At 62.0% G+C, this 20,718-nt stretch overlaps 1 protein-coding gene across 1 annotated transcript in view; it reads right to left on the minus strand.

The window, feature by feature from the left end:
* Positions 1-11,492: 11,492 nt before the first annotated feature.
* RXRA (retinoid X receptor alpha) overlaps positions 11,493-20,718 on the minus strand; it is a 38,700-nt gene continuing 29,474 nt past the window's right edge. Inside the window, 4 exon segments of the mRNA XM_071217113.1 lie at positions 11,493-15,165; positions 16,498-16,603; positions 18,426-18,517; positions 20,294-20,426. Coding sequence (XP_071073214.1) covers positions 15,018-15,165; positions 16,498-16,603; positions 18,426-18,517; positions 20,294-20,426 — 479 coding nt within the window. The 3' untranslated portion in view covers positions 11,493-15,017.

A 20,718-nucleotide genomic window follows, 5' to 3' on the forward strand; every position in this document is an offset into this window, starting at 1 on the left:
GGTCTGCATTTTGAGGATCGTCAATTGGAGTGGCGCTGTGCCCTTCTCCGCACAGCCTGTCCAGGGCCTGCTGGCAGCAGGTGCAGCTGGCCTTGGTTGCCTGGCTGCAGTGGGGGCTACTGGGCTTCCCCCTCCAAGGAGGTCTCCCCCGTCCCCCTTTCCAGGCTGCACCCCTAGGAAGAAAGCCAGGAGGTGGAGCCCACGTTTCTGGCTGAAGGGACCCTCTGCCTCTCTGAGGGTAGAGCACCTGTCCACGTGGCTTGGAATTCTTTCGCACAGAAGATCCATCTGTCCTCCACCATTTGTTTACCTGTGCACTCGTTTATTTATGTAGTATGGACTCATGGGTCTTTATTACATACTTTGGGGTAGAACCCAATACTACTTTTTTTCCAGTGTTCCCGCTTGGGCTGTGGGGAGCTCTCTCCATAGGCACCTATAGCCTCAGTCGTATCCTCTAGCATCTTTTTGGTTTTGGGGGTTTTAGCTCCCTTACTTTTACTTTCTTGCATGGCAAAGTGCTACAGGCTTATCCTCTAAATCCCCTGCCTGTGCTGGAATGGACCCCGTCCCCGTGAAGACCCCATCCTGTGGGTGTGGACTCATTTGGAATTGGGATCTTCAAAGGTCCTATTAAGTCAGATGGAGCCAAACTGAACCGGGGAGGGCCTCAAGCCAAGACGAGGGAGGCCAACGAGCAGGGGAGGCCTGGACATCGGAGCAGGGACCGAGGCTCCGACGTCGTGAGACAAGGCGGGTGGAGCTCTGGAGTGCGGCCAGTCGACACCAGAACGCACAGGCCCCGGGGAAGGAGCGGTCTGCCAACCCCTGGATTTTGGAATCTGGCCTCCAAAACCATGAGACAGTCGATTCCTGCTGTTTAAGCCGACCAGGCCACGAGATGTGGTAACAGCCGTGACAAGCTGAGACACCGCCGCAGGCTTGCACTCGGCCATTTCTCCAAGAGGCCCTGGCTGCTTTTACTGGCACGTGGTATTAGAAGCCATAGCCCGGGACCTGGGTGTGCGCACGGCTGGGGGGAATTCATTGCTTCTAGCCCTCTTGCTCTGTGTGTTCTAACCCATGGTATACTAACACGTACCTGTGCGTATTTCTTCCTCTACCCACCTGTGTCCACATGAAGCTGGACCTGAGTTCACACGGAGGTCTCCAGCCCTACTCCTTCATCACCTGGCTCATTCTAGCCTCTCCCTTTGCTTATCTAGAACCTCCCACCCCAACAATGAGACAGCTGGCTCCCACTGGCTGCCATCCATTGACTCGATCGCTCACAGTATATGGTTTATACTGAATAATGGTTTCAGAATTGTTAGCACGTACCCCCATGGAAACAACTATTTCAACTAGAGTAAAGTGATTTTGTGTGGTCCCCTCTGTCCTCGGTCTACCACCTTCCACCCATGCCAAAACATTCCTAATCCAAACCTGGATTAGGGTTTATTCCCCTACCCTCTTCAGTGAGGTTGTTTCATACATTCGCAATGCAATTAGATTCTCTTTCACATTCTGCATTCCAACCTGGGATTTTAATTTGCATACAATATTGTTCACGCTTTGAGCTGTAAATTCTATGGGTTTTGACAAATGCGTAGCATCATGTGTCCCCAATTACAGTACTGTACAGAGTAATTCACCACCCTAAAAATAATTCTCGGGCTTCACTCATTCAACCTCTCTCTGATGGTTAGGCTATTGGGTCTATTCGGCTAGGTAATTGTGCCCAGTTGTTTGGTCAAGCAAGCACTGAACTAACTGTAATGCAAGGACATTTATGGACTTTAGTCACCATTGACTTGACTGCAGTGGTAAATCATAGATAGCTGATTACAATTACATTAATCAAGGAGATTGCCATCAGTAGTGAGTGATGCTTTATCCAATCAGCTGACTGCCTTAAAAGGGGAAGTGATTCCGCATTGAGTAAGAATTTCCCAGCTCGTCTTTGGACAGCCAACGTCTCCCAGAACTCATCAAGAACCTTCACTGGACTTTCATTGGAGCCCCTGGTTGCACCTGCCTGTGGAACCTGGACTTTTGCACCCCACAGTCACATGAGAGACGCTGATAAAATCACATACTATTGACAGATATCTCTTGTTGATTCTGTTTCCCTAGAGAATCTGACTAATACAGCTTAGTGCCAGGAGTGGTTCTTGGGGAACAGTCTTAAACATGGGGTGTCTAAGGTGGTTCTGGAAGCTTTGAAATTGGCTCTAATTAGACTCAAGTGTACTGACGACTCCCTTTCCAATAATGAAGAGGCTGCTAACAGTCCATGGCATGAGTTGGCAATCGAGATATGCAAAATATCGCCACTGTATTCCTCCACTGCCATACTTATAAGAAGCAAGGATCTGGGTGAGAGTGTTTTCAACACCTTAACAGAGTTTTGTGGAGTCAAAAGTTATAATGATGTTGACTGGCTCCTCCTAGATATTCTGGATACTGTTACAAAAGAAAGAGATGAGTTAAAGGCTTCATATTTGAAACTTAAACACCACATGACTGATGGGAAAGTTTCTATGTATGCTGTCAAAGAAAATCTTGCCTCCTGTAACCACAGGCTCAGAATATCTGAGAACCAAACTCAGACTCTCATTGTATGAGTAGGTGAGTTACAAAGGAAACTAAAATCTCAAGTTGCAAAAGAGTGGAATCCAGAGAATTGGGATGGAGACATATGGGATGATGATGATATTGGTGGAGACATCTGAACCCTGAATTCTGCTGAGACTTTACCAGATAAGCCTGCCACAGCCTGCCCTGTCCAGAACACACCTTGTCAACGTTGTATCATCTAGCCTCCAGCTTGCCCCAGGGAGTTTAAAACAACTTCCAGCCCTGAGGTGGGGACCTGTCAAACTGAAGCCTGCCCTCTCCAGCCTCCAGCCTGCCCCAGGGAGTCTGGACCTCCTCCCAGCCCTGAGGCACATACCAGTCAAACTCCAGCAAGCACTGCCCAGCCTCCAGTCTGCGCTGAGGAAACTGCCTTCCAACCCCTGCCTGAAGAGATTAATCCTGTCTCACCAAAAGAAAATGCAAGGGAATGCCCTGAGGTCAGTAGCTTGCAAGGCATTTCTCATCCTTTTCCTTACCCACCCCCACCACCCCTCTTGTCTTGGAGACCTATCACTAGACTAAAATCACAACAAGCTCCCAAAGGTGAAATTCAAAGTGTAACCCATAAGGAAGTAAGGTATACTCAGAAAGAACCACATGGCTTTTCCAACTTATATAGACAGAGATCTGGGGGATATGTGTGGGAATGGATACTAAGGGTGTGGGATAATGGTGGAAGGAATATAAAGTTGGATCTGGCTGAATCTATTGATATGGGTCCACTAAGCAGACATTCTGGATTCAATGCTGTAGCTCAAGGAGTGAGAAAGGGCTCTAACAGTTTGTTTGGGTGGCTGACTGAAACATGGACCAAAAGCTGGCCTCACGTGTCTGAGGTCGAGATGCCCAATTTGCCCTGGTACACAGTAGAAGAGGGAATTCAAAGGCTTAGGGAGACTGGAATGCTAGAATGGATTTACCATTTGAGAGCTGCCCACCCACCCCAGGAATGTCCAGAGGACACACCTTTAACCAGGACTGTGAGGAATAAATTTGTAAGACTAACTCCTTCCCTGAAGAGCTCTGTGGTTGCTCTTCTCTGTAATCCAGATATTACTGTAGGGAGGGCTGTGATGAAATTAGAATCCTTAAACATTATGGGGATGATCAGATCTCGGTCTGGTAAAAGTCAAGTATTGGCAGTCAATCGCCAAAGTCAAGGAGGGCGTGGCCACTGCAATGAAAGGAAGATTCAAAAAAGCACTCAAAATAGTCTGAGTCGCATAGAGTTATGGCATTGGCTAATACATTATGGGGTACCTAGCAGTGAAATAGACGGGCAGTCTACTAGATTTCTTCTGGATCTGCATAAACAGAAGAGTTCTTGATCAAGTGAATGAAACCCTATCTCAAATTACAGAAGCAGAGAGTCACAGCCCCTTAATCAATTCCCAGACTTGAGACAGTTTATAGACACAGAGACCCTTGAATGAGGAGGAAGCCAGGTCCCCTAGGGGAAGGATCCTGTTAAACTGCCAAAATGTATACTGTTAATCTTCCTCCCGCCTTTCCCCAAGGAGACCTACAGCCTTTTACTACAGTATCTGTGCACTGGAGAAAAGGAAAATGATCAGACATTTCAGGGATTATTAGACACTGGCTCAGAAGTGACATTAATTCCAGAAGACCCAAAATGTCACTGTGGTCCACCAGGCAGAGTAGGGGCTTATGGAGGTCGGGTGATTAATGGACTTTTAGCTCAGGTCCATCTCACAATTGGTCCAGTGGGTCCCCAGACCCATTCTGTGGTTATTTCCCTAATTCCAGAATGCATAATTGGAATAGACATACTCAGCACCTGGCAGAGTCCCCACATCAGATCCTCACTGTGGAGTGAGGCCTATTATGGTGGAAAGGCCAAGTGGAAGCCACTAGAACTGCCCCTACCTAGCAAAATAGTAAACCAAAAGCAATACCAGATTCCTGGAGGGATTGCAGACATTAGTGCCACCATCACGGATTTGAAGGATGCAGGGGCGGTGATGCCCACCATGTCCCCAGTCAACTCCCTATTTGACCTGTACAGAAACAGATGGATCTTGGAAGATGACAGATTGTACTTAACCAGGTGGTGACTGATTGCAGCTGTTGACCCAGATGTGGTTTCATTGCTTGAGCAAATCAACATATTCCCTGGTACCTGGTTTGCAGCTGTTGATTTGGTGAATGCTTTTCTCTCAACTGCTGTTAGTAAGGACCACCAGAAACAGTTTGCTTTCAGCTGGCAAGGACAGCAGTATACCTTCACTGCCCTGCCTCAGGGGTGTATCAACTCTCCAGCCCTATGTCATAATATTGTCCGCAGGGACCTTGATTGTCTCTCCCTCCCACAAGACATCACACTGGCCCATTATACTGATGACATCGTGTTGATAGAACCTAGTGAGCAAGAAGTAGCAAAGACTCTAGACTTATTAGTAAGGCATTTCTGTGAGAGATGATGGGAGATAAATCCAGCTAAAATACAAAGCCCTTCCACCTTAGTGAAATTTCTAGGTGTCCAGTGGTGTGGGGCACATTGAGATATCCCTTCTAAAGTGAAGGATAAGCTGTTGCATCTGGCCCTTACGACCAAAAAAGAGGCACAACGCTTAATTAGTCTCTTTGGATATTGGAGATAACACATTCCTCATTTGGGTGTGCTACTCCAGCCCATTTATTGGGTGACCAGAAAAGCTGCCAGTTTTGATTGGGGACTGGAACAAGAAGAGGCTCTGTGTCAGGTCCAGGCTGCCGTGCAAGCTGCACTGCCCCTTGGGCCGTATGATCCAGCAGAGGCAATGGTGCTGGAAGTTTCTGTGGCAAACAGAAATGCTGTCTGGAGCCTTTGACAGGCCCCTATAGGAGAATCACAACACAGAACCTTAGGATTTTGGAGCAAAGCCCTGCCATCCTGTGCGTTCTCTACTCCCCTTTTGAGAAACAGCTTTTGGCCTGCTACTGGGCCTTATGGAGACTGAACGCTTAACCACGGGCCACCAAGTTACCCTGAGACCTGAGATGGCTATCATGAGCTGGGTACTGTCTGACCCACCAAACCATAAAGTTGCGTGTGCACAGCAGCACTCCAGAATAAAGTGGACGTGGTATGTGCAAGACAGGGCTCGAGTGGGTCCTGAAGGCACAAGTTACATGAGGAAGTGGCCCAAATGCCCACGGTCACCACCCTGCCATGCTACCATCTCTTCCCCCCACAGCTTTGGCCTCTTGGGGAGTCGCTTACAATCAGTTGACTGAGGAAGATATACTGGTACGATACGCAGGTACCACCCAAAAGTGGACAGCGGTAGCACGGCAGCCCCTTTCTGGGACATCCGTGAAGGACCGTGGTGAGGGCGAATCCTCCCCGTGGGCAGAACTTTGAGCAGTGCACCTGGTTGTTCATTTTGCTTGGAAGAAGAAATGGCTGGAGGTGCATTTGTACACTGACTCACGGGCTGTTGCCAGGGCTGGATGGTCAGGGTCTTGGAAGGAACATGATTGGAAAATTGGTGACAGAGGTCTGGGAAAGAGGTGTGTGGACAGGCCTTTTTGAGTGGGCAAAAAACATGAAAATATTTGTCCCATGTGAATGCTCACCAGAGGGTGACTTCAGCAGAGCAAGATTTTAATAATCAAGTGGATAAGATGACCCGCTCTGTGGCTAACGCTCAGCCTCTCTCCCCAGCCACTCCTGCCATTGCCCAGTGGGCTCATGAACCAAGTGGCCGTGGAGGTGGGGATGGAGGTTACGCACGGGCTCAGCAACACGCACTTCCCCTCACCAAGGCTGACCTGGCTACAGCCACTGCTGAGTGCCCCATCTGCCAGCAGCAGAGACCCACACTCAGCCCCCGAGATGGCACATTCCTCCAGGTGACCAGCCTGCTACCAGGGGCAGGTTGACTACAGTGGACCACTTCCACCATGGAAGGGGCAGCGATTTGTTTTAACTGGAATAGACACATACTATGGATGTGGGTTTGCATTTCCTGCACACAATCCTTCTTCCAAAACTACCATCCGTGGACTTACCCGATGCTTTATTTGCTGCCATGGCATTCCACACAGCATTGCTTCTGACAAAGGAACCCATTTCACAGCAAATGATGAGCGGGAGCGGGCACACGCCCATGGAGTTCCCTGGCCTCACATGCTCCCCATCGCCCTGAGCAGCTGGGTTGATAGAACAGCGTCATGGCCCTTGGAAGACTCCATTACGGCGCCAACCAGGCGGCAACACCTTGCAGGGCTGGGGCAGTGTCCTCCAAGAGGCTGTGTGTGCTCTAAATCAGCGTCCACTCTATGGTGCTGTTTCCCCATAGCCAGGATCCACGGGTCCAGGCATCAAGGGGTGGGATTGGCACCCTCACTGTCGCCCTGGCGGCCTGCTAGGAAAGTTTACTCAGGTCCCTGCAACCTCAGACTCTGTTGGTCTACAGGTTTTAACCCCAAAAGGAGAAGTGCTGTCACCAGGGAACACAACGATTCCATTGAACTGGATGTTAAAACTTCCACCTGGCCACTGTGGGCTCCCCTTACCTCTCAATCAACAGTCAAAGAAGGGAATGATTGTACTGGCTGGGGTGCTTGATCCTGACTATCAAGGAGAAATAGGACCGCACCTACATACTTCCCCGGAGAACCCTAATACACTCCCCCTACCCCACCGACCCCCGGCACCCACTGGCCTTTTGACTGTCTCCGTACTTGTGTCTTTCCCAGAGTGTCATGTAGTTGGCATCACACAGCACAGAGCCTTTTCAGCCTGGCTTTCCACACCCAGCAATGTGCATTTAAGGTCCGTCCCTGTGGGGCATGGCAGTTCGTTCCTCTTAATTGCTGAGCAGTAGTTCACTGTGTGGCTACACCACAGTGTGTTCCCCCAGGGAGGGATGTCCTGGTAGCTTCCAGGATGGACGATTACGGACGAAGCTGTGATGGAGATCCACATGCAGGTGTCTCTGTGGGCATCGGTTCTCACTCAGTTGGACCAATACCAAGGGGGCATTGGATGGACATCATTTGATTCTGTAAAAACTCTGCTGGAGGAAGCCTGGCCAGCAGCACCTCCCCTCCTGAGCCTTGGGTGGCCCTCCCTGCCTAGGCTGGGGAGCTGGGGTCTCAGCTGAGCTCCCCCACTTCCTGGCTCCCACCCTCTCCAGCCTCCACCACGCCAGCCCCTCCCGGTAGCCCGCGGGCTCCTCAGCGAAGGCTGGTGCCTGCACCTGCCCAGAGCCCCCGCCTGAGCAAGCACCCCTCTCGGCCTCAACTTCCCCACCTGAGCAACGGGGCAGAACACCGCTGCTCTTTGGACGTGCTCTGACCTTGGACCCCTCAACGCCATCGTTCTCCCCTCTGTCCATACAGTGGACCCCAGGCCGGCTCCTGACTTGTGCTGGGGGTGGGTGGGTGGTTACCGCTGCCCCCCGGAGCCCTCCCCAGCGGGGCTGGCCAGCCACGGAGGGAGAATGGGGGGTGAAGGCCCTCTGCCACCTGCAGTCCCCAGAGGGCACAGCTCCCTCGAGTCTGTGGGCTCCAGGGCCCACCTCACCCTCTCCTTAGCCAGAGCAGGGCTTCCCAAAGTGGCTCCCCGGACCCCACGTCAGAGCCACCCCCGGGCAGATTCCCACCCCACCACCGGCCTCTCCGGTGGCTCCGAAATGGCCGGGAATCTCCCCACAGGCTTCCGGCCTGGGCGAACGCTGAGACCCACGCCTGTCCCCAGGGAGGAAACGAGCTTCACTCGGCCCAGCTGTGGGCTGGCCTGCGCTTGAGCCTCAGGGCAGGGTCAGGGACTGACTGAGGCGTGGCCCGAGGTCCCCAGAGGCTCAGGGACACGGCGGCTCTGCCAGGTGCTCGCTGGGAGGGGGCACAGCATGGCGTCGGAGGGCTGGGAAGGGGGGTCGGAAAGCTCCAGGCCCGATCCAGGTGCAGGCGATCGGAGGCCCCATCCCCCACTGCACCCCCTCGCCCGGGACCAGGCCTGGCCCAAGCAGGCAGCTGGAGCCAGGCACACAGTAGGCCCGCGCTCCCAGGCTTTGCCGCGCTCAGGATCCCCGGCCGTCTTTACGCTGTGCCGACGCTGGCTTCGGCCCGGCTGCATGGGGGGGGCAGCTGTGCACCAGAACTTCGTGATGCTCCAGGTGGTTCTGAAGTGTGCGGAGCTGGGAACCACAGCAATGGGCGCCGGGAAACGCTGGGCCTGGGAGGGCCTGGAAGGACCCGGGCTGCTCTGCTGCAGCACGTCCGGCAGGGGGCAGCACCGCCTCGCGTGTGGCCCGGTCCCACGCCGGGCCCTGGCGGGACGGACACGGAGCGGGGCGGACACCGGGCGCAGGACTTCGGTCGGCCCGAGGCTTCGGGCGGGCCGTCCTAGGGGGCCTGGGGGCTGCTCCAGCCTCGCCTCGCCTCCGGCTAGCAGGACCCTCCGAGGGGCTCGGGGACTGTGCATGTGGCTGGAGGCTGGCACGGAGCCCCCAGTTGCTGTCGCTTCCGTGAGGGCGGGCGGAGAACCATCCATCAGGCCCAAGGCTGGGTGGGGTCTGCGGGTGCCGGGGCTCCTCTCCTGGCCATCTCCCCACCCCACCCCACCCCCCCGGGCAGGCCCAGCGGGGGCAGGGCTGGGACCCCGGGCCACCCTGGCAAAGCGGTAGGACAACTGTCCCTTCCTACCCTTCTGCGTCAGTCCCAGAAATCCCAAGGAGGGTCCCAAATTTGGGGACAGACAGGTATGAGTGCCCCCCAACCGCCTCCCCGGGCGGAGGAAGGTGCCGGCTCCACATTCCAAGGGGTCTCTCCGGGGTCCGCACATCTCAACGACGGCCCTGCCCACCACTCCAGGGGCTCTGCATCTCCCCATGGGCGCCAAGGGGTCCTCGCCCCAACCCCCCATTCTCTCCAGGAAGCCCCATTTCCCAATGGGCCCTTCCCATCACGGACCCCCGGGGGTCCTGGGGGGGCACATGCTCAGTGTCCCATTCAGGGAGTTCCCACGAGCCCTGCATGCCAGCTCCCTGCCCGGCCCTGCCAGGTCCAAGCCCAAGGCTGAGGCTGGCCGGGGCTGTCACAGCCGCTGCTGCCCGTGAGCCACTTATCACGCCCGGCATCTCTGGTCCAGAGGGACTGCCCCGGGCAGGTGTTGCTATGGCAACCAGAGGCCAAGCAGAGGCCGGAGGCCAGGTTGCCACCGGAGTACCCTAGGCAGCTGGGGTTTCTGCTCAGCTGGGGGGACGAGGGGGACACGGCAGGCCCTCGGGCTCTGGCAGGAAGTCCAGGACGGGCACCCGCCCAGCTGGACCCGGCCAACCTCGAACCCCTCCCCACTCGCTCCAAGGGGCCCTGGAGGCTGCGCTGAGCGCCCCCTGAGCGCCTGGAGCCCCCAGGCTAGCACACGGGAGGCCCTCACTGTGGGGCCACTCCTGGCCAGCTGGCCTCCACGCGGCTGTGGTTAGGACGAGGCACGGGCACCCTGCGCCGGGGGCAGGGCCGCTCTAGACCCTCCCTGGCCTGGCCCGCCTGACCGCCCCCGCCCCACCCCTCGGCAGAGGACACGGTGGTGCTGGACGGAGCCCGCGCCCCTCCCTGCTCCTTGCTGCGCTCCCCCCCGGCCTCTCGTGCGGGCTGTGGCCACTACTGGACAGTTGTCCATGGACGCTGTGCTCAGTGCTGGAGGCTGGCCTCTGCATGGGCGAGGAGGGGACCAGTGAAGGCCGTCAAGGGACACCTTTGAGCCAACGGCGCCCATCATCGGAGCACACCGCGGGCACGGCTGAGTGCACAGAGGACAGATGCCTGGACTCGTGCGTCCTTCCCGCTCTGTCACACACACCTCACGGCGGCTTCACCCTAGCCACACCCGCCCTGAGCTCACGGCAAGCACCCACCACATCCACGGAAGGCAGAGGGAGCAGGCGTTCCACGCGGCAGGTGAGAAAGCCCAGGCTACACAGCCAGGGGCTCGGGAAAAGTCCCTCGCAGGGAGGCAGCGCCAGCCTCTCGGCCGCTGGGGGCTGAGCCCCTTCCAGACCAAGTGGGGGCCACGTGACATGGCACAGAAGAGACTAAGCCGAGGGCCGTGGCAGCCACGGAGACGCGGGGGCGAGACCGCGGCAACCGCGGCTTCCCTCGTCACACCAAGCCTCACCCTTCCCGTGAGCCTTCGGCCCAAAGCACGAGCTGGTGGCGAGGCCGCTGCCCGACGCGGACGGCGCTAGAAGGGCCCGTCGGAACCAGCAGCTGGTGGGCGGCCCCTCAAATGTACGGCACACCGCCTGCACAGCGTCCTCTGCACCTGCAGTGCTCAGCCAAGGTCAGCGGCCCAGGTCTGGGTGCACCCACCCCCCAGCACTCCCAGGGTGGCGGGCGAATGCCAGCAGAGTGTCCTGCCTCCTCTACCACTCCCCTGTCCATCGCTCGGGGGCAGCGCGTGGGGCCGGGGTGGGGGCACGTCAGGCAACGCCTGGGGGTTCGCCCTGAAAGCTGGCTCCCCTGGCCCCCGTCTTCCGGCTGCAGAAGCTTCTGGAGCCACACCAGCTCTCCCGCGGCAGTGCCTCCGTGCAACCGGCTTCAGGGCTGGCCTGTGCCCCTGGGAGGGCGCCCGGTGACACGGAGGCGCGTGCAGCATTCGGGGGGCGCCAGCAAAGTGCGTCCAGCCCGGCCCCAGGCAGCAGGAGTCCTAAGGCACTGACAGCAGGATGCGGGTACGGCGTGGACGCTGCCCGGGGGGTCGGGGACCGGGCGAGGGCGGGGGCCCGGGGTCTCAGCAGGCCTTCCCCAGGCAGGCCCAGGGCCGGGAGCCCCCCGGCCTCGCCGGCTCCCAAACCCAAACAGGAAAACCCTGACACAGAACAAACGAGAACGGCACGGCAATGTATTTTTTCAAACGCTCTTATTTCGTTTGTTTCTCCTCTCATGTGTTTCTTTGCTGTTTCTTTCTTTTTTTCCTCCACAATTCTATCACCGCTGTTCGTCCAACCCCGGCATCGGTGGCCGCAGTGTCTCAGAGCACAGTCGTGCAGGGAAGGAGTTTCACAGTCAGAGCCGCTGCAAGGCTGGTGGGCAACCAGGACGGACAGAGCAAGGCTGTAGAAGTTACTCGAAAGGGGAGAAGACCGGGAGAGTTTCAGGCCCACCCTACTACCCCAAAGGGAAAAAATATATATATATATATATCTATATCTATATCTGAAGCGGTTTCATACAAAGCCTTTACGCCGTGTCACGGGAGCTCCCTTCCTCTGCTCTGTCTCTGTGTCCGTTTTTCGGAAAAAACTTTCACCTCGACCTCTAGAAGCAGAAACAAACCAAGTCCCCGCCCTCCCCCGTCCCCACCCTATCTTCCAAGTATACATGAGGGATAAAATTACATTTGTACAAAAATAGATTTTTTTTTTTACCTTTCCCGATGCTTTAGACATTTTTTTCTTAGCTTTACTCTCTCTGTGTATTTGTCATCCTCTCTAAAGCATTAGCGACATGTCCCAGCTAAGGCATTGCTGAAGATTGGGAACTGCTAAAGCCGTCTGCTCCAAAGCATCTTAAAATAGATGCATCTCCTTGCCTTGAGATATTCATTCGAACCCGGATTTCACCAAAGGAGGGGTCCTTAGGTACTCGCTTACACGAAGCAAATGTATAGGAAAACAGGAAAAAGAGTCTTGATTAAAAATCAACACGAGACGCTGGGAGCCGCCGCACGGGTGCTGCGCCGATGGCTTGACGATGAAGAGGCGCCACGCAGCACGTACATGTTCAAACCGCACGCCTGCATGGACGGGGCTCGGGTCGTGCACCCCGATTCCGTGATGGGGACATCAGCTGGTTACCCCCCGGCTGCTCGCCGCCGGCCAGGAATCCCTTGCGAACGCCATGACTTGGACAACCGTCCCCAGAGGCTGGGGCTTCCAGGCCGTGCTGGCCGCGCCCGCTGCGGGATAGTCACCCGCACGCCGACTTGCACGGAAAAGGCCTAATGCGGGGGCAGCGGGCGCTTGGGTTTGCTGACACCTTCCAAACACCCAGATGCGGTCGTCTCGGTGCGTCGGCGCGGGGGCCGCCATCTCAGCGTCAGAGCAGGGAGGAGACGGGCCGGGTCGCGGCGGAGGCGCCGGCAGGCCGCGGTGGCCAGGCCGCGTGGCCTCGAGGACTGCGTCCCGCAGCCCGGCCAGGGCAGGTGTGGGTCCGGGCAGCCAAGGAGCTGATGTTAGTGCTATCTTTAGAAAATTAAAGATTGTCCCACCGAAATAATAATAAAATAATAATACTAATTACAAAAGAATCACCCTAATTGAACCAGGTTTGCAAGGATCCGAAACGTCTGGTTAAATAAAAGCCCACCCTGGCGAGCGGCGCGCCCTTCTCCCGTGCCACCGCTTTCCGCACAGGCAGCGTTGCATCGACGAGGCTGGAGGGGAGGGGAGAGAGAAGCCGCCGTGGAAGAAGCCGGAGGTCCGAGGGGCCGGCGCGGCGCATGCGAGAGGCGGCGGTTAAGGCTCGGTGGGCACCGGGGGCGGCCCGAGGGGTGGGGGCGGGCACCGGAGGCTCAGTGCTTTGTGTCCAGCCGGCCAGAGGCAGCGGCGGCGAAGCTCTCAGGAAGCAGCCCGGGCGGAGGGCCCAGTCCCTGGCTTCCTCCGCTGGACGCGCGGCGGAGGGAGGCACCGGGAGGGCGCGGGGCGGGGGCCGGCCTGGGACGGGGTGCGTTTGGCTGCAGAAGGCACCGAGGGCTGCTGGGTGTGGGGGGCTTTCTAATTTCCCACCGCGGCCTCTGCCAGTCACAGCCATGCCCCCAAAGGCTGCGCGGACTTCCGGGGGCGTCTGGGGGCAGAGACAGGTGGTGTCCACCGCAGTCAGAGGCCGAAGCTGTGCGAGGGGCCCCCGCGGCAGGGGACACAGTTAAGCTGCCACATTAAAGGGCGGCTCCCAGCAGGGACGGGAGAGGAAGGAGATGCTTCTGGAATCTTCTACGGACTTCCTTCTAAGCAGACTGCTGCAGCCTCCACCCACTTGGCTCTGGTTGGAGCCTCCTGGACGGCGAAGAATGGGCACTTTCTTCTCCCACGGAGCCCTGGATGCCTGCCCCTCTCCCCGCCTGAAAGCGCCTGCCTGGCCGCGCTCTCCTCCAGATGGGGCGCAGACCTGAGAGGGTGGCGCCAGCGCGTTGCAGGGAAGTGGGACGACGGGCCGGCGAGGGGTGGGGAGGGGCCAGCAGGAGCGAAGCCAGCCCCCGCCAGCCCCCCCTCGGGCTGAGGCAGCAAGACCCCAGCCCCCACCCCGGCCGCCCCCGTGGGTGCCCACGGCCGCCAGGTGCAGAGGCGTGGGCTAAGACACGTGTGGGGAGAACTGGGCCGAGAGGAGGGTACAGTGCTGGAGAGGCTGGCTTGGCCCGAGCGCCCCCCAGGAGGTAGAGCGGCACCCCCGGGCTGGGCCCACGGCGTCCTGCACGGGCGCTCGGGGAGGCTGAGCAGGCGCAGCCCGAAGCCCGGGGCACAACCAGAGCAGAGGCCCGGGGGCTCCCAGGGTGGACGGAGCTGGGCACACGCGAACCACAGCGCACAGCCCGCTGCCCGGTGACCTGCCCAAGGGTGCAGGGACACAGGCAAGAAGGGGGCCAAGAGGGGCCCACGCTGCCACGGCCCACGGCTCCCCCACGGGCCGGCGTGCCCACAGGCCTCTGCGGCACACACTTCGCTCCCCTTCCTGAACATTCCTGCAGACCTCCCGGGGAAAACCAAGCAGCCATCCTGCCCCTTGCCACCCCCGCGAGCCTTCGAGATGCCAAAAAGGTGGCCCGCAATAGCCGAGGTCCTTCCAGAGGCCACTGACCGCGGACACCCGGCCCTGCCGAGACGGCCCGCCGCGCAGCCTGAGATTCGGGGTGGCACGAGGCAGGGGCGCGGGCTGAACGTGATGTCGTGCGGGTGCAAGCTAAACCCAAGATGCCGCAGAGGGGTGGGCGTGCCCGGTGCCTGAAGCCTTGGGGGGGCCCGGGGCCCCGCATGCCGAGGTCAGCCTCGTCGGGATCGGCTCGGGGCCTGGCCCATAAGTCATCTTTGGAAAAGGAGCGCCCGTCCGCCTCTCGGCCAGAGCTCCCCTCAGCCTTGCCAGGGGGTGTCCCGCGGTGGAGCACCCGCCTGCCCCCAAGCAGGTGCACGGTGGGGGGGGATCCCAGCAGCCAGAAACAGCAAACAGCAACCCAGACGAGCCCGCCCCCCACCTCGGCCTCCGGGGGGGCCCCGGGGCCGGGCGGGGTCTCCCCCCAGCGCTCCCCGCTCCCACCACGGCCCGGGAAAGCCGCTGCCCCTGGCCCAAGCTGCGTAGTGATCCAACGAGAGCCGTCGCCAGCTCTCAGGCGGGGCCGGGCCGAGCGCGAGTCCGAACGGGCCCCGCGGCGGGCGGCCCTAGGTGGTCTGGTGGGGGGCCTCCAGCATCTCCATGAGGAAGGTGTCGATGGGCGTGTCCCCGATGAGCTTGAAGAAGAAGAGGTGCTCCAGGCACTTGAGGCCGATGGAGCGCAGCGCGGGCAGGCGCAGCAGCAGCTTGGCGAACCTGCGGGGCAGGGCGGGCCAGGTGAGGCGCAGGCGCCCTCGGTGCCCCGAGGGGGGTGTGCAGCGGCGGGGGGAGGGCTGGGGAGCCGGGGGCCTGGGCTGGGTCTTTCAGGAGGAGGAGGGGCCGAGCCAGCACCCTAAAAGCAGGAGGCCGTGGGGGGTGCCAAGACCCTGAAAGCAGCCAGGAAGGGTAGAAAGCAGCCAGGGGGCCGGGGCGGGACGGGGAGCAGAGGCGGCTTTCTCCAAGGGCAACGGGGAGCCGGAGCAGGCCTGTGAGCGGGGCAGAGGGCTGCGTGGACGCGTCTGAGTCGCGCGGCGGCCCTGGCGAGCGTGGGGGCCTGCGCTGGGACAGCGGGGGATGCAGGTGAGAGCGCAGCTTCCCAGCACACGCCCTGGACTTGGAGGGCGGCTGGGGGCCCGCTGGCGACGGGCGGCGGGTCTGCGCTGGAGTGGGCCCCTCCCCATGGAGCGACAGTGTTCTGCGTACCCCCCCCCCACCGCGGCGCTGGCCACTGCTCAGGAGCAGCTGTCCCCTCGGCTCCCGGCCAGCGCCCCCTCGCCAAGAGGGCTCTGCTGAGCTGGGGCCAGAGGGAGACGTGGGTGGTGGGTGGCGCCCCTTCTCGGGTCCTGGCCCGGCCCCCGGTGAGCAGGGGACGGGGCAGCAGTCAAGGCGGGGGTCTCCTGGGAGGAATGCCAGGGTCGGCCGCTCTGAGCTCCAAGGTGACGCGTGGCGAGTACGGCGCGGGCCCCGGGGACGTCCCCGGGGACACTCGAGAGACCGCAGCGCCTCGCGCCTCCTTCCCGGGGACCCGCCACGGGGGGGCGGCTGCCGCGCAGACCGCGTTTCAAGGAAGAAGGCAGCTCCGGGCTGGCGCATGGCTTTCCGCGAGCTAGTGAAGGCGGTGGGCGCGCAGCCAGGGCCCCGCAGCCCGCCCGGGGCCTCCCTCTACCGCAAACCAGACAGCCAGGAGGCGCCGGCCCAAGAGGGGGTGGGGTCAGGACAGGACGTGAGCCCCGAGAATCTGCGGGTGTCCGCCTCGCTCCTCCCAGGTGCCTACTGTGCGCCCACCACTGCGGACCAGAAGCAAGACCCAAACCCTCCAGGGGCCCCAGCTGGGAAGGGAGGGGGGTAGGCAGCTAGGCATTTACTCCCCAGCCATCCACTTGGGAGCATTTATACAGCGCCTACTGTATGCCGCTGCCGGCCCATGCTAGACACACTCCAGCCCCCGCCTCACTTATTCACTCAACAAACACAAGCGCCTGGCATTGGCCAGCGGGGCGGTGCTTGGCCGCCAGCGCCTGTGCGCGGCCCCGCTCGGCCACGGCTCACCTGCCGGGCTGGTCGGGGTACTTGTGTTTGCAGTAGGCCTCCAGGGACGCGTAGACCTTCTCCCGCAGCGCCTCCACCTCGGCCGGGTTCGAGAGCCCCTTCGAGTCTGCGAGAAGACGCCGCCGTCAGAGCCCCCCCGCTGGGGAGCCGCCCCCGGGCACCAGGCACCAGGCACCCCCGTGGGCAGCGAGAGGGCGCGCGCATGCACCTGCTCGGGGCCCCGTGCGACCTGGGCTCTGCCCCTCGACCTGCCGGGCTCGGGCTCCTGCCTTCCCTGCTCTGGACACGAGGACCCTGAGGGACCCCCACGGCCAACGGCCTTCGCTGCAGACACCCTGGTGAGAGCTGCGGCCCCCTCCCCAGACACCCCCCAACACCCCCGGAAGCCACGGCAGCGCCTCGGGCGTCGGCAGGTCCTGAGCCCGGGACCCTGGGGGCGGGAGCCCAGCCCGGAGGGCGCAGCTGCAGGCAGGGACGCCAGCGCTGGGCCCCCCGAAGCCAACAGCGGCCCAGAGGAGCTGAAGAGCGAGGGGAGGTCTCGGGGTCAGCTTGGCTGAAGCCACGGGACTTTGTGAGGCAGCCAGAGCCACCCCCCCACGCGAGCTGGTGCCACGACCCGCCCAGCCCCACATCAGCCGGCTGCCATGCCGTGGCCTGTGCCTCGCGCTGACCCCGACCCCCGTGCCGGGAGAGCCTGGCCGCCCTTGCCCCATCCTCGTCCCCTGTGCAGTGCAAGCCCCTCTCTGGCCCCTCGGCGTCCCGCCCCAGGCCCGCTCCTCACTGGTCTGACCCCAGCCAAGCGTGGCCTGCCCCGGGGGTGGGTGGCGGCTACGGCCCACCATCTGCAGCCATCGGGCCTCGGGGTCAGGCCGCTGCCACGTCCCTGGCGGTGGACTCTCGTGGCCGTCCTGGCGACCGGCTTCCCAACAGGGGCAGCGGAGGTCCGGCGTGGCCGTGGCTGCTTAGGAAGGCTCCGGGCCCGCCACCCAGGCTCTGCAGTGGGCTCTACCTGTTCCAGGCCTGGGGTGCCTCCCGCCCTCCCCAGCAGTGTCAGGGGCCAGCACGGCACCCACCTAGTGGGACCCACCAGGGCTGCCTCGGGTATGCCCCGAAGGCCCTCCCACCTCCTCACAACTCCGCTCTGTCCCCTTGGCTGCCACCCCCACCCCAGCTCCCTGCATCACCCCCAGGTGCTCACGGCAGCCTGTCCTGTCCTCACTCGGGCTGCACCGAGCAGAAACCACTCGGCTCCCTCCCCACCAAAACCTCAGGGGCTCCCGTGGCCCCAGGTAGAGTCCACCTCCCACCACGGTGCCCGCTCCACCGGCCCCTTCCTCAGCTCTCACGGCCCACACCAGGCCGGCCAGAGGGTCCCGTTGCGGCGGGTGGCCCGCGGCTGGCAGCTCCTGGGTGCGCTCCCCAGGTGCCCCGAGGCAGGCCCCGCGCCGCTCTCCAGGGGCCCTTCTGGCCAGCAGGTGCCCGGCGCGGCCGGCATTCCAGGAGCACTCATGGGGCGAGGAGGAAGCACCCCAAGGCTTTCAGAGAAACGCGGAGGCCGCACAGGGCAGAGGTGCGAGCAGGGTGCCCCGGCCACAGACGGCCTCACCACCCCAGGCCGTCCCTGGGCCCCATGTCCCAGGCCAGCCCAGGGAAGGGCTCTTAGCAGGGCCCAGTCCGAGGCCCAGAGTGTTCCAGAACGAAGCCTGCTCTCCTTGAGCTGAGAAGTCTGGTGCCAAGGGCAGGAGCTTGGCCCGCAGAGCCCAGGAGACTCAGCCGGACACAGCGCGGACGCCTCGGCCGGCCCCGAGGGCCCGAGAGGGGGGTGCGCCTGCCCGTCCCGTTATATAGAGAGGGGCCCACGAGGCTCGGGACGGGGAGCGGCAGGCGGGGAGGCTGGGGGACCGCGGCCAGGCGCGGGCTCTGCGCACCGGGGTTGAAGAGCACGATGGCGCGCAGGCAGCCCAGCTCCGTCTTGTCCATCTGCATGTCCCGCATCTTGGACACCAGCTCGGTCAGCACCCTGCGGGGAGAGCCAGCCCTCGTCAGCCCACGGGCCCCAGGGAGGGCGCGGCCGGGGCAGCCCTGCTACAGGCAGCCGCGGGAGCCGCGGGCACCCCACGCCCCTCCACGCAGCCCCTGCCCAAAAGGCCTCCCCGCCTCCGCCCCGGGAACCTGGACAACGGCGGGGGGTCATGAGAGCGGAGCAGGGGGCAGGGGACCGGGTAGGGGGGCGGTGTCCTGCACCTCTCGACCCGCTCGGCTGCCAGCCGGGACACGCCTTGTCCCATCTGCCCAGGACACGGCCTTCCTGGGGCACGAGCTGGCAGATGGGGCACCTCCACTTCCGTCTCCCGCCATGGATGCCCGCCCTGGCCTCGTCAGAAAGCGGGGGCCCCGTTCCCCACAGGGGCCTGCGGGACAGCAGCTGAGTCGGGGTCCCCCTGTCCTCTTCAGTGGCACTGGACGCCAGGCCCTGGGCCTCCCCCGCCCGGCAGTCTGCCACCCACCCCAGCAAGCACGGCAGGGGGCCCGAGGGCGGGGGGCCCGGGGGTGAGCGCCGGGAGCCCCTGGGGGGCTGCGAGCCGGCAGGGATGTGCTCGGACCTGGAGAGCTTGGAGGAGCGGGCAGGCGAGGGCGGCCGCGGACGGCGCTTTAAACAGGGCGCGGGACAGGCATGGGGAGCCCGAGGCCCCCGAGTTCATGGGCCCCGCCGCCACCCTCCCCGTCACCTCTACGAGCCGACAGCAAAGCTTCGGCAGGGCACGCGGCTGAAGGTCCCCAGAGCGGGGTCCCGGGGAGGCCCCAAGAGCAGGCCCCCATGGCAGGAGGCGCTGCGGCCGGCAGCCCCGCCCTGTACTCTCAAATGCCCTGAGAAGTCCCGCGGCAGGGACACCGAGCACGTCGTTTCAACCCACGCTGCCCCAACGTCGCGGAACATGGAAAACCCTCCGTGCTCACGGCATGGGCTGGCGTCCCAGGGGTCCCACTCGGGGTGTCACCGGGGCCTCCTGGTCGTTCCCTCTAAGCCACCCTGGGGGCAGCGATCCAGTCCCCACGGGTGAGTGAACCTGCGGCTTCCAGTGCTCCTGCTCAGGCAGCGAGCCCCTCGCCTCCCCTCCCCCAAGCCTCCCCCTCCCCCCACCCACATTCCCCTCCCCCTACCCCGCCTCCCCCTGCCACCCCTCCCCCACCCCACCTCCCCCCACCGCCCCAACGCTGCAGGCCCCTCCCAGGCCCTCCCGCTCTGCCCGGCTGAAGCGGGCGTCTAGGTCCCCAGAAGGCGGGCCTGGCGGGAGTCGGGGATGGGGCAGCCGGTCCCACTCTCCCTGGAGGAGGGTGAACGGGCAGGGGGGTCTCTAGAGAGCAACTCGAATGGGGACGGACAGGGGCCAGCCTCGGGCGTGTGCCCCCTCCGGCCCACCCTGCCCCCCGGGGTGGCTGCCGACGGGCAGAGCAGTGGACCAGGGCGCCCGGGCCCCACCGTGAGGCACCAGCGCAGGCTCGGGCTCGGGGGTCAGCTGAGCGGACGCCCCGCACCTCCACCCCCGGCTCGAGCCCGCCAAGCGCAGCTTTGACCATCGACGGTGCGTCTACAGCGCCGACGCCGCCGTGCCCGCGCGGTGACCTGCTCTCGTTCCCAGGAGAGTCCTCCTCCCTCACCACGGAGACACACACGGGGCGGAGTGGACACTGACGCCCGACGGCGACCCCCAAGCTCCCCCTGCTCCCGCGGGAAGGCTGACAACCGCCGCGCGCAGGGAGATGCCAGGCCGGGGAAGGGGCGGGGCCCGCCCACCTGTCGAAGATGGCACCCACGCCCGCGCTGTGCGCGCTGTCCCGGTGCACGTGCAGGCCGGTGGCCAGGAGGATCCCATCCTTCACAGCGATGGACCGGTGCGAGAAGGAGGCAATGAGCAGCTCGTTCCAGCCTGTGGGAGGAAGGCGCCCGGTCACTCGCCGGCCCCAGGCCGCCCCCTCCACGGCCCCCCGAGGGCAGCGCGTGTGCTGTCACCTCCGCCAAGCCAGGGTTCCCGGAGTGGGCTCCGTGGAACCCTTGCCCCGTGAAATGTTCCACCGGGAAAGGGTTCCCCGGCACCAAAGTTTGGGAAGTGTCTCCTCTTGCTGTTCACGGGAGCACAGCAAAGGCCCTGAGAAGTCCCGCACCGAGCTCCTCCAGGAGCCTTGCTGAGCCCGGGAGACCCCAGCCCCACGCGCTCAGGG

This window comes from Dasypus novemcinctus, chromosome 8 (genome assembly GCF_030445035.2).
Source record: "Dasypus novemcinctus isolate mDasNov1 chromosome 8, mDasNov1.1.hap2, whole genome shotgun sequence".
In the NCBI taxonomy this organism is placed as follows: Eukaryota; Metazoa; Chordata; class Mammalia; order Cingulata; family Dasypodidae; genus Dasypus; species Dasypus novemcinctus.